Genomic DNA, 13,435 nt, shown 5'->3' with positions numbered 1-13,435 from the left:
GCAAGGCAAACGCCCTACCCGCTGTGCTATCGCTCCGGCCCCTGTATGTGAAAAATTTTTTTCCACAGATTTCAACTCGGGAAGATTAGCCACAGTAGAAAGTTCTGTTTCTTCATATATGCCAAGATCATAAGGAGCCTCTTCCAGTAGAATCAGAATCTTCAGTCAGAGGAGATAAGAATACCCTCAAAGACCAGCAAGGAGCTGGAATTTAAGTCCCAGAATCACTGCAACAGTGACAATTAAAGCTGTGGATGCAGCTTTTCTTTAGAATACAGATGATTAGAAGATAAATCAGACAATAATTGGTTCAACTGGCTAACCAGTGATGACATACAAAAGAATCTGGGGATGTAGCTCAGTGATAAAGCATTTGCTTTGCTTATATGAGGCATTGGATTCATTCCTCAGTTTCACACACACACACACACACACACACACACACTTATTGCAGTTGGAGAACTTACCGATCTTCCCTCATTGAAAATTGTTTTGACTCCAAAACCAATAAAACTGATTAAAAATTATTTTACGAAATGAAAACTTTCCTAATTTGATTCTCTAACAGAAGAGTGAAACAAATGATATCCAGCTTTATAGCTTAGAAATCACAAAATAATATTTCAAATGAACCTAAAATTGAAAAAAATAAATAACTGTAGAGAAAAGCCATTTCAACCAATGGTTTTCATTGGCTAATCTGCTGGTCTGTAGATACCTAACCCCGAATTTCAGCTTCTGCTGAATCCTTCAGTGACCCCACATTCACTATTGTGGTCTTTTAGAGTTCAACTCTCCACTCTGAAAGTCAATTAGGCTACTGGCTTTCATGTAACACATGTTTGTTGAGCATCTTTCACTTGCTAAGGAGTCTAAAAGATGCAAAGACTAATAGGCTACAGCTCCATAGAGGACCTAGAGTAATATTATAAGAGAAATCCAACAATTTTAGCCAATGAAGCAGAAAGTAAAGAGTGATGCAGAAGGTACAGTACTTATAAGAACACAGAATGACGGGGTGCCCCGGAGGAGTGTGGGTGAGACCCCTCCCCACCCCGAGGGACTCAGCCCTGGCAGCCTAAAACCTCAAGAACTCAACTGCCACCATGCTCATGGCCACTCTCCACATGTTTGGGCCAAGCCTCACCCACAAGTGAACCTTTATACCACATGCCCTACCCATACCCCAAGAGTCCCACACCACATTTGATGGGGTTCAAACTAGGAGGCAATAGATATTTTAAATATATATGTAATATATATATTTATTTATATATTTATATAAATATATATGTAATATATATTTAAAATATCTATATATTTTAAATAGATATAAACACAAAGTTCAACCTTTAACAACATGTTAGTGATATCTTATGAAAGGGCTTAATGAGTTCTTGATAAAACTTTTTTGTAGCATTTTCAGAAGTTTTTAACAACAAACAATACAAAATATATTATTTCAGTTTTGCTTTGGGGCAGGGACTGGGGTTCGGGATGGAAACATCCAAAATATGGTAGCGGGAAGGTGTCATGGTGGTGGGATTGGTATGAATATTAAATTCATATGAATATTGTGAACTGCTTTATTAAATTAAAAAAATTAAAGAACCAAGAATGACATTTCTAGGAGCCCAAAGACCTAGATGATCCAGAAAGAACCACACGCTCAAATATGTCTGATCCCAGATTACCTACAACACAAGATCCTTGGTCTCTGGCTGAGCAGAGTTCTGGCTTCCGACTAAGAGAGTGTAAATTATCTCCACAGGAAGGGACCCATGTTGAGATCAGCAAATTTGAAAAAAAAAAAAAGATGTTAATCAGCATACAAGGAAACTGTCCAACACATAGGATTATATTCCCCTAAGGACTTGAGGTAGCAGAACTTTCAGATATAGAGTATAAAATAATGATGATTTAACTAGTTAATATTACAGATATAAGAAAAATCAGCTATCTGGGGCTGGAGTGATAGCATAGTGGGTAGGGCGTTTGCCTTGCACACAGCAGACCAGGGTTCGATTCCCAGCATCCCATGTGGTCCACGGAGCACCGCCAGGAGTAATTCCTGAGTGCATGAGCCAGGAGTGACTCCTGTGCAACGCCAGATGTGACCCCAAAAGAAAAAAAAACTGAAAAAGAAAAAAGAAAAATCAGTTATGGAGCAAGACAGTTAAGAAAAAATAAAATGCTCAGAAATTTGGCGGTAGCAGCACTCCCTCTGCTGGAAGGGCTGGAGATCTCTGCAGGTGGAATTGGAATTAAGTGTGAAGGGTAACAGTGAGTATAGCAAGGTATAGCCAGGTATGGTCTAATGACAAACAAAGAAATTAAAAATTGAACAATAAATCTAGTAAAATAAATGGGCATGTTTAATAATAGAGATATTTTTGGTGAGGCTTGTCCATAGAGTATATCAAGGAGAAATAGTGGTTGGGTTGTGTGTTTTTGTTTGTTTTCAGTGGGGCTCCCAAATAGTGTTTGGGGACTCTTAGAGTCACTCCTGATAATTTTCAGCCAACCAGACTGGTGAGTCAATGCAAGAACCAAGAATGTTCTTGGTATTTCTGGGGCCCTGCAGGATCACAGATCACCAGGACATGCTCAGCAGGAATCAGGGGAAGACGTGGTTTTTAAGTTAATGTGGAAGCAGGGTGTGAATGGCACTGAGTGCTATTCAGATCAATAGCTCCTGGACTTCAAGTAGGAGAAAAACAAACAGGTTTTTCATTTTGAATAGATGCTTTTCGTATCTAAATGCAGAAGAACCTAAAGGTGAATGCTAGAGGAAAGGAAACTAACTGGCCATAAACACAAATGTGTTTTCCATAAATACCATTAAAATAAAATGTAAATTTTGTAAAAACAAAATCTACATTTTTTTCTGTATTTTACAAAATCGAAAAGAAAAGGAAGCTTAAATACAGGCTCCTAGTTTCCAATCGTCTATTTAAAACACTCAGATTCTTTAAGAGACAGATATAGAGTGAGCCTCCTTAGTAAAAAGGGGGTCTGTGTTTGGAAGAATTTGCCAGTGAATCCGTCTGGACCTGGGCTCTTATTTTTGGGGAGACTTTTGATTACGGTTTTCATTTCTTGATATTAATGGATCTATTCATGTATTCCAGGTCTTCTTGGTTCAGTCTTGGGAGATTGTAGGAGTCAAGGAATTCATCCATTTATTTTAGGTTCTCTTGTTTTGTGGCATACAAAGTAGTCTCTGATGATCTTTGGAATCTCCTTGGCTTCTGTAGTGATGTGGCCCTTTTCATCCCTGATTCAGTTTATTAGGGTTCTCTCTCTTTCTCTTTGTGAGTCTTGCTAGCAGTTTATCAATCTTGTTTATTTTCTCGACGAACCAGCTCTTGGTTTCATTGACCTTTCAGATTGTTTTCTGGGTTTCCATATCCTTAATTTCTGCTCTGAGTTTTATTGTTTCTTTTCTTCGGTCTGGTTTGAGTTCCTTTTTCTGGTCCTTTTCTAAGATCTTGAGCTTTGAAGTCAAGCTATCTATGTAGGCCCTTTTTGCCTTCCTGAGGAATGCTTGCAGAGCTATAAATTTTCCCCTTAACACAGCTTTAGCTGCATCCCATAGGTTTGGGTAGCTCGTGTCTCCAGTCTCATTTGTTTTGAGATATCTCTTGATTTCTTCCTTGATTTCCTTCCTGACCCACTCATTGTTCAACACTGAGCTGTTTAATTTCCAGGTGTTTGCTTTGGTTCTCCGTGTCTGTGTGTTATTAGCTTCTAACATCAGCACACGATGGTCTGAAAAGGTATTTGATGCAATTTCTATTTTTCCGATTCTATTGAGGTATGTTTTGTGGCCCAGTACATGACCTATCTTGGAAAATGTTCCATGTGCACTGGAAAAGAATGTGTATTCTTTCTTTTTGGGATGTAAAGCCCTGTATAAGTCTATTAGGCCTCTCTCTTCCATTTCTTCTTTCAGAGTCAGTGTTTCCCTGCTGAGTTTTGTTCTTGTTGATCTATCCAGAGGTGATAAGGTGGTGTTGACTTTGAGTCTGTGTTTGTTCTGATCTGGTGTGTTTCTTGCAGGAAGCAGAATGTTGGGTTTAGTTTCCGGATCCATTTGGCCGCTCTGTGTCTCTTTATTGGTGCATTTAAGCCATTGGCATTGAGAAAGAGAATTGTCATGGAGTTTTGTGTCATCTTCCTTTGGGGTTTGTTGTTCTTGTGGGGTTCTTACTTCTCTTACAATAGCCCCTTTAGTCCTTCTTTTAGTTTGGTTTTGAGTCTATGAAGTTCTTGAGCTGTTGTTTGTCTGAGAAATAGTGTATGGTTCCTTCGAGTTTGAGTTTAGCCGGATAAAGTATTCTAGGTGAGGCGTTCATTTCGTTGAGTTTTTTCACTATGTCCCACCATTGGCTTGGAGGGTTTCAGCTGATAGGTCTGCTGTAAATCTAAGGGGTACTCCTTTTTATGTGATTTCCTTCTTTGACCTTGCTGCTTGCAGTATTGTGTCTCTATCTACAGCATCCATCATTCTATGATGTGCCTTGGAGTCTTTTTATTCGGGTCTCTTTTTGCTGGTACTCTTCGGGCTCCTTGGATCTGGATGCCTGCCTACTCCAGCTCTGGGAATTTCTTAGCAATGATGTCTTTCACTGTGTTTTTTTATTTGGGGTTACTTCCCTGTGCTTCTGGTACTCCAATGATTCTTACTTTGTTCCTCTTGAGGTCATCCCCTACGACTCTGATTCGCTCTAGGGCCATTTTGAGGTCTTTTGCCATTATTTGTTGTTGCCTGCCAACTTTGTGCAGCTCATCTTCAAGCTCACTGATTCTGTCTTCAGCAGTAGTCATTCTACTGTTGAGGGCTCCTACTGAGATTTTTAATTCATCTACTGATTCCTTTATTTGTGTGACTTCCATTCGTAGCTTTGACATTTCTGCTCTCATTTCTTCCTGCATTTTCTTGGTGGACCACTCCAATGCATCATTTATATCTTCCCTTAGTTTATTGGGTGTCTGTTCCATGGTTGCTTGGAGTACATCAACTCTCCTCAAGATTTCCTCTCTGAATTCTTTTTCTGAAAGGTCGTATAGGTGGGTAGCCCCTGTTGTGGCTTCTGGAATCTTTTCTTCATCCTCTCTTCATGGAGGAGATTTTCGCTGTTTCTTCATATTGGTATGGAAGTATAGAGTTGAAACGTTCTAGCTGTCTATCCCTATTCCCCCTTGCTGCAGGAGCAAGGGCTCTGTTTGCCCTCAATTGATAATGGTAGCCTTGTTCCTATACTAGAATTCTTCCTTACTCTCAGGCATTCATCCTGATTTATGTGGGGCATCAGTGAAGGTTTAAGGCTATGTTCTCCTTGCAAAATTTCTATTGTTCATGGATAGGTTTTGTGAAGTTAGAATAAGCTAATATACTGCTGATATAGACTGATTGAGATGGCCAGGGAATTTTTCAAAAAAAACAGGTTATACAGATTATGCTAAAAAAATAATAACTGTGGCTGCTCCGGCAGGAGACCACGCCCCCTTTTCCTAACCACGCCCCCCTGATATACAGGCCACGGCCACAGTAAACACTTGAGACACTGGCAGTGCTCAGTGCAGGACAGGTGCGACAGGGTTGGGGAGCGAGCAGAGAGGCATGGCGATGGGAACTGGGTCTGGAGGGTCATGGGAGGGTCGAGAGGGGCGGAGCCTGCCTGAGAGCCATCCAAAGCCCAGTAGGAGGAGTTCACGGTGGACTGATTACCTGCAGGACAGGGGCATTGCAGTTGGGGAGCAAGCAGAGAGGCGTGGCGATGGGAACAGGGTATGGAGGGTCGTAGGAGGACCTGTTGCTAGTCCTCCTCAAGCTTTTCCAGGAAACTGAAAAAACAGGAACCCTCCCAAGCAGTTTCTATGAGGCACACATCTCCCTAATACCAAAAGCAAACAAAGACACCACAAAAAAAGAAAACCATAGACCAATATCCCTGATGAATACCGACCCAAAGATCCTCAACAAAATATTAGCAAATAGAATCCAACAACTCATTAAAAGATCATACACCATAACCAAGTGGGATTCATCCTGGGGATGCAAGGATGGTTTAGCATTTGGAGAACAATCAACATAATCCATCATATCAACAAAAGTAAAGATAAAAACTATATGATCATATCAATAGATGAAGAGAAAGCATTTGACAAGATCCAACATCTGTTCATGATGAAAACTCTCAACAAAATGGGTTTTGGAGGAACTTTCCTCAAGATAGTCAAAGCCATCTACCACAAACCTATAGCAAGTATTATCCTCAATGGGGAAACGCTAAGGGTCTTACCTCTAAGATCAGGGACAAATCAAGGATGCCCACTCTCACCACTGCTGTTTAATATAGTACTGGAAGTACTTACAATAGCTATTAGGCAAGAATAAGATATTAAGGGCATCCGGGTAGGAAAAGAAGAAATCAAGCTCTCACTATTTGCAGACGATATGATACTATATCTAGAGAAGCCTAAAGCCTCTACTAAGAAACTCTTAGAAACAATAGACTTATACAGTAAAGTTGCAGGCTACAAAATCAATATCCAAAAATCCATGGCCTTCCTATACACAAACAATGAGGCAGAGGAAAGGGACATGAAAAAAGCAATCCCATTCACAGTCGTGCCCCAGAAAATCAAGTACCTCGGAATCAGCTTAACCAAGGAAGTAAAAGACCTCTATAAAGAAAACTATAAAGCCCCTCCCACCACTGCCGAGATGTGACCCCGGGGGCCGCATGCGCGTGCGGCTCCTCCACAGCTGCATGAGCGTGAATCCAGACCCAGCTGAACCAACTTCAACATGGACTGCTCCTTGCAGATTGTCTCCAGCCAGAGAACTAAGCGAGACCCCATGCCCGCCCAGGAGGGGAAAGGTATTTCTCTCTCTCGCCTGTCCCTTGCCGGGGATGAAGGGCGTGGGGACCGCCATATTATGACGACCACAGATGGGGTTTACCAGCTTGCAATGATCCGGAAGAAATCTCCCTGGACTTAGTTGTTAAAGTACAGAAATACAAAACCACAGTAGCGGCCGCGCGACCTCATTTCTCTTCACAACATGTCTGACTCTAGTGGGGTGCTCCTAATAATAATGGTGAGGTTTGTGTTGAAATATTGAATGTAACCAAAGTAAATAGAAAGTAAAGTGAAATTTGTCAGTTACAAGGCGAGGGGAGGTGCGGGGGTGGGCGGAATGGGAGGTGTACTGTGGTTTTTTTGTGTGTGTCTTTGGTGGTGGGATATGGGCACTGGTGAAGGGATGGTTGTTTCAGCATTTTATGACTAAGACTTAAGACTGAAAGCATTGTAATTTTCCAAATGGTGACTCAATAAAATAAAATTTAAAAAAAAGAAAACTATAAAACGCTACTCCATGAAATAAAAGAGGACATGAGGAAATGGAAACCTATCCCCTGCTCATGGATAGGGAGAATCAACATTGTCAAAATGGCAATACTCCTCAGAGCATTATACAGATTCAAATCAATCCCTATAAAAATACCCATGAAATTCTTCAAAGAAATGAATCAAGCAATCCTGAAATTCATATGGAACAACAAAGGCCCAGGGATAGCTAAAACAATTCTTGGGAAAAAGATGATGGGAGGCATCACCCTCCCAAACCTTAAACTTTACTACAAAGCAGTAACAATTAAAACAGCATGGTATTGAAACAAAGGCAGACCCGCAGACCAGTGGAACAGGGTGGAATATCCCTACACAAAACTCAAATGTATGATCATCTAATCTTTGATAAGAGAGCAAGAAATGTGAAGTGGAACAAGGAAAGTCTCTTTAACAAATGGTGCTGGCACAACTGAACAACCACATGCAAAAGAATGGGCTTAGACTTCAACCTGACACTATGCACAAAAATCAGATCAAAATGGATTAAAGATTTCAACATCAGACCTCAATCCATAAGGTACATCGAAGACAAGGTTGGCAAAACCTTCCATGATATTGAAGCTACAGGTATCTTCAAAGATGGCACACAACTGACCAACCAAGTGGAAACAGAAATAAACAAATGGGACTACATTAAACTAAGAAGCTTCTGCACCGTAAAAGATACAGTGACCAAAATACAAAGGCAATCTACAGAATGGGAAAGGATATTCACCCAATACCGATCGATAAGAGGTTAATATCAGGGGTATATAAAGCACTGGCTGAACTCTACAGGAAGAAAACAGAAAATGGGGCAAAGAAATGAACAAAAACTTTTCTAAGGAAGAGATATGGATGGCCAAAATGCACATGAAAAAATGCTCTGCATCACTAATCATCAGGGAGAGGCAAATCAAAACAACCATGAGATACCACCTCACACCACAGAGAATGGCACACAACCAAAAGAACAAAAGCAATCGCTGATGGAGAGGATCTGGGGAGAAAGGGACCCTTCTACACTGCTGGTGGGAATGCCGACTGGTTTAGCCCTTTTGGAAAACAATATGGACGCTTCTCAAAAAATTAGAAATTGAGCTTCCATTTGATCCAGCAATACCACTTCTGGGAATATATCCCGGAGATATATTCCCAGATATATAAAAAGGTATAGTCGAAATGACATCTGCACTTATATGTTCATTGAGGCACTGTTTACAATAGCCAGAATCTGGAAAAAACTCGAGTGCCTGAGAACAGATGACTGGTTAAAGAAACTTTAGTACATCTATACAATGGAATACTATGCAGCTGTTAGAAAAGATGAAGTCATGAACTTTGCATATAAGTGGATCAACATGAAAAGTATCATGCTAAGTGAAATGAGTCAGAAAGAGAGGGACAGACATAGAAAAATTGCACTTACCTGTGGAATATAAAATAACAGAATAAGAGACTAACACCCAAGAATAGTAGTATATAATACAAGGAGGTTGGCTCCATGGCTTGGAAGCTGGCCTCACATGCTGGGGGAAAGGCAGCCTGGATAGAAAAGGGAAAACCAAGAAAAATGTGGTTGGGGACCCCATGCAAGAAGAGAGAAGCGTGCTGAAAGTAGACTAGAGAGTGAACACGATGGCCACTCAATGCCCCTATCGCAAACCACAACACCCAAAAGGAGAGAGAACAAAATGGAATACCCTGTCACAGAGGTGGGGTGGGGTGCGGTGGGGGACAGGATTGGGAGGTGGGAGGGATACTGGGTTCATTGGTGGTAGAGAATGGACACTGGTGGAGGGATGGGTTCTAGAAGATTGTATGAGGGAAACACAAGCACAAAGATGAATAAATTTGCAACTGTACCCTCATAGTGGCTCACTTATTAAAAAGTAAATAAAGAGGAAAAAAGGGGGATCTGTGATTTGAGACTTAAATCAGGGCAATGAGAGAACTGGAACATAAGGGGACAGAAATTTCACAAGTAACTTTTAAGTCTATTTCGTATCACAAAATTACTCAGTGGGAAAAAAATGAGAAATTGAGGCAATTGGAAAAAGAAGATGGACCTCCCCTCTCCAGCTCCTCACCCCCCACCATACACACTCATCAATAACCTAGAAATTAAAGTAAATGAATCAAAAGCACAGCCTGATGGATGGATGATTGGACTGAGGCAGGCAGGGTGATACACAGACCTCATTTGCTGAAACTGAGAGGTTTTAGGGCTAAAGTTCCATCAGTTCTGAAAAAAACACGGAAGTTTGACCATTTGGTAGTCAGTGTGTTTTGAAGAGAAATGCGATAGATTTAGGTGGGGCAGAGATTAAGGGTTTTTTTTTCCCAATCATCTGAATAAAAACTCCAAATCACAGCTTTCTTAGATGATGAGTCATCCATGGCACCCCGGAGTGGGGCTGGTGAGCCCAGCACCTTCCCAAACAAAGCCCCAATAGCCGAAAACCTCCACACTGAACAATTGCTGCCATGCTCATGGCCTGACTTCACTACTGGCAATAAACCTCATCCAGAAATTGATTTGTTAAAAATCTCAGTTATGCAGATCTTGTGGCTGAAATCTCCAGGCTCTCAGAGAGTTGGGGATGGCTACTTCTCCACATCTCCCTGTTCTTCTGGAAGCCTCAGCAGTCATGGCCATGAACTGCCTTCCATGTCAGGCTGACTTAGCCATGGCACCCAAAGTCACCATTCAGTTAAAAATTTAACTCAAGCTGTATCATCCCATTCAATTTTTTTTAAATCCTGGAGTGCACAGCCTCATTTGCAGCCATGCAACATCTCAAACTCTACATCACTGATAAACCATGAGTAGCACACCACGTTAGATGGGATATAAAATAGATGACAACCAATCTCAATTAACAAAATATAAGCACACAAAGTTTAACCTGTAACATCTTATCCAAGGTAAACTCTTATACAGGGGCTTAATGACTGACTCCATGGTGGAGATACAGCAATCTTCACACGCTTTCTTCTAAGGAAACATTTTTTGAGAATTTTTTATAACAATCCATGCAAACTAAATTATTCAGGGCCTGTGATAGGTGCAGGATTGAAAAGTGGTTGGGAAAATTGGAAACAACGGTGGTGGGAAGATGCAATGGTAGGGATATTTGTGTTGAAGTACTGAATGCAACAAATAATTATGAATAATTTATTAATAAATAAATTTAAAAAATTTTAAAACAAGAATATTCCACGGGGAGGGAACAAGAAAGAGAGACAGAGTGTGTGTGTGATGGTGTGTGTGTGTGTGTGTGTGTGAGAGAGAGAGAGAGAGAGAGAGAGAGAGAGAGAGAGAGAGAAGTGCCTGTCATTGAGGCAGGCGGGGGTGGGGTGGTGTAGGCTGGAAGAAAAGTGGGCACTCGTGGTGAGAAATGTACAGTGGTGAAAAGCCAAAGGGATGGATTTGGAATATGGTCTGACTGAACCCCAATCATAAACAACTCTGTAGCTGTGTATCTCACAGTGATACAATAAGAAATAAGAAGATACCATGCCCAACCCAAGGGGCAGAGTTTGATGAAACACACACCCCACCTAAACACACACACACCCTAGTGATCTTCCTCTCCACCACCCACACCATGCTTCAGCTTCTTCCATTTGGACAACACCTGAAAACAGTTTGCTCAGCTTAGTCAGCATTTCTGTTCAGTGGAAACTCCCCGCTGGGCAGTACCTGGCCACTGTGGTTGTCGCTGGCTGCTGGGTGGGGAAGATGTAGCCTCCTCGGAGGTGAAGTCCGATTTTGTCTTTAGGAAGCATCATGGTCTTTCTTTCCTTCCTCCAGTTCAGTTGGGCTCCCTGAGGCAGGCAGACAAAGCCAAGACCTGAGTCCCATCACAGACTCACCTGTAGCTCATGGGCTCAGTTATCCACACTTCTCTCCTCTCCCCACCCAACCCAATGTCTTGTTTAATCAATCATGCATGAGAAAAAGAAAACTCAGAGTAATCTGTTTTACATTAGCTGGGAGATTTTGAGAACATGTTGATCATAATGAGGCTATTAGATAAGTATTATAAGAATTGGTCATTCCTATAACAAGTAATCTGACTACCAATCAAGGTCAAATTGTCCATCGGTCCTCTCAATAATTGTCCACATACTGAAGTTGACCTTGTTGCTGAAATAAAGCGTATGGAAGTATTTTTTCAGACATTACTAAGATTGTCTGGAGTGATAACACAGTGGGTAGGGCGTTTGCCTTGCATGCGGCCAACCCGGGGAGACTGGCAAGCTACTGATAGTATCCCGCCTGCATGGCAGAGTCTGGCATAATACCCATGGCATATTCGATATGACAAAAACAGTAACATCGAGTCACAATTGAGACATTACTGGTGCCCAAATGGGTGAACAATGAGATGACAGTGCTATAGTGCATTTACTAAGATTGTCACAAAGCAATTAGAATTCTTTAATTTAGCCACAGATTTGTGGCAAACACTAGAGGAACACTGCTCAGTCACACAAATGGATGTGCTTGTGCACACCTTGTCTTATAGCTGCAGCTTGGCCTCACGGAGTTGAAGAAAAAGTCAGTGATACTCACGGTCTCATAATCATACCAGACAGCATCCGGTATATATGCCTCCACTTTGTCTGCACCCTGGAATCAAAATTAGATATTGTTCTTCATTTCTAATATTTACTAAGGAATGTTTTTTTTAAAACCAATTCACATTTACCTGAGTCCATAAATGACCTTTGTTTTTATTATCAAATAGCACCTACCCTTCGTCTGTCTTCTAGTAGGAATAGAAGCAATAACTTGGCAAACATTCCTTCACCCAAAAGACAAAAGGCATATTTACCATCTTCATCTTCATCATTATCATCATTAAATGGAGCATATTGTGGTTAAACAAACTTCAGCTTTGGGGGCCAGAGAGATCTAACAGTGGGTTGGGTACTTGCCTTGTATGTGGACAACCCAGGCTCAATCCCCAGTATCCCAGGAATGATTCCTGAGTGCAGAGCAAGATTTTATCAGTGGATTCCCAACGGACCCCAGAGATGAGTGCTCTTATTCTGTCCCCTTCAAGGTTGAGGCACGTGTCCTCTCTCTGACCAGCATGAAGCAGCAGAGACAACAGTCTTCCTGGTCTCTGTCCTATCTTGCCTCTTGACACAGAGCAAGTCTTCTAGGATGTTCTGGAGACAGAGAACACTGCTCCCAAACTTACAGGAAGATGCTGATGGTTCCACACTGTCTGGGAACCTGGTCCCACAGGTCCCACCATATACTTAAGTCTAGTATTTTTTCAGTTATTACCATTATTGATATTAATTTTGATATCTTTTTAGTATCTTTCAAATATCTCTTGATATTATCTTTGGAACAAAATCAAGAGCAATGCTTGCAGGAAGGGACATGCAGGGTACAACAGGAATGAAAACTGAGGCCAGTGTATCTGGGTGGGGGGCACACTTGCCTGCTGCAGCACGGGTGTGATGAGGAGGCCGGGACCCCATAAGAACTGTTGGTGCACATCCCACGTGCTGTTGTCAGTATAGAACCTGGAAGTGGGAGAGATGACCATTGAGATGCAGGCGACGTCCCTAACAGCTCTCCCCACAAGCTGACTAAAAGAAGTGGGCTGTCTCATGCATTTTGACTGTGAACTGAGCTACAACCTCGTGCAGCCCGGGGAGGGATTTTTTTCCCTCTCCACCCCATTTTTCTGAGCGAAAATGGCGGCAGCGGCAGCAGCCACGCGGTGAGAGCCACCCTCTAAGACCCCTCCACCAGGAGGTAGGACTTTCTTTAGTGACGTAGCCTGTAGGTGGTCCTGGGAGGGGGGGTGTTCCCGGCGCGCCTTCCGCCCAGAGATGAACCGAGAGCCGCGGCACGAGAAGCAGAGCCTCCGCGCCTATTGACTGTGATCCTGAGGTCTCCTAACCCATTTTGGCACCAGAGCGGATTCTTGCAGCCATCCATTTTGACTGTGAACTGAGCTAAAATATTAGAAACCCAAAACCGCGCGGCCGCTATCGCGGC

At 42.0% G+C, this 13,435-nt stretch overlaps 1 protein-coding gene across 1 annotated transcript in view; it reads right to left on the bottom strand.

Moving 5' to 3' along the window:
- LOC129402573 (maltase-glucoamylase-like) overlaps nt 1-13,435 on the bottom strand; it is a 92,178-nt gene that overhangs the window by 36,157 nt on the left and 42,586 nt on the right. Inside the window, 3 exon segments of the mRNA XM_055129608.1 lie at nt 11,111-11,235; nt 11,987-12,043; nt 12,870-12,954. Of these exon segments, the coding sequence (XP_054985583.1) occupies nt 11,111-11,235; nt 11,987-12,043; nt 12,870-12,954 (267 nt within the window).

This window comes from Sorex araneus, chromosome 1 (assembly GCF_027595985.1).
Source record: "Sorex araneus isolate mSorAra2 chromosome 1, mSorAra2.pri, whole genome shotgun sequence".
NCBI lineage: Eukaryota > Metazoa > Chordata > Mammalia > Eulipotyphla > Soricidae > Sorex > Sorex araneus.
The sequence above is the reverse complement of the archived record's forward strand: the minus strand, read 5'-3'. Positions and strand labels throughout refer to the sequence as shown.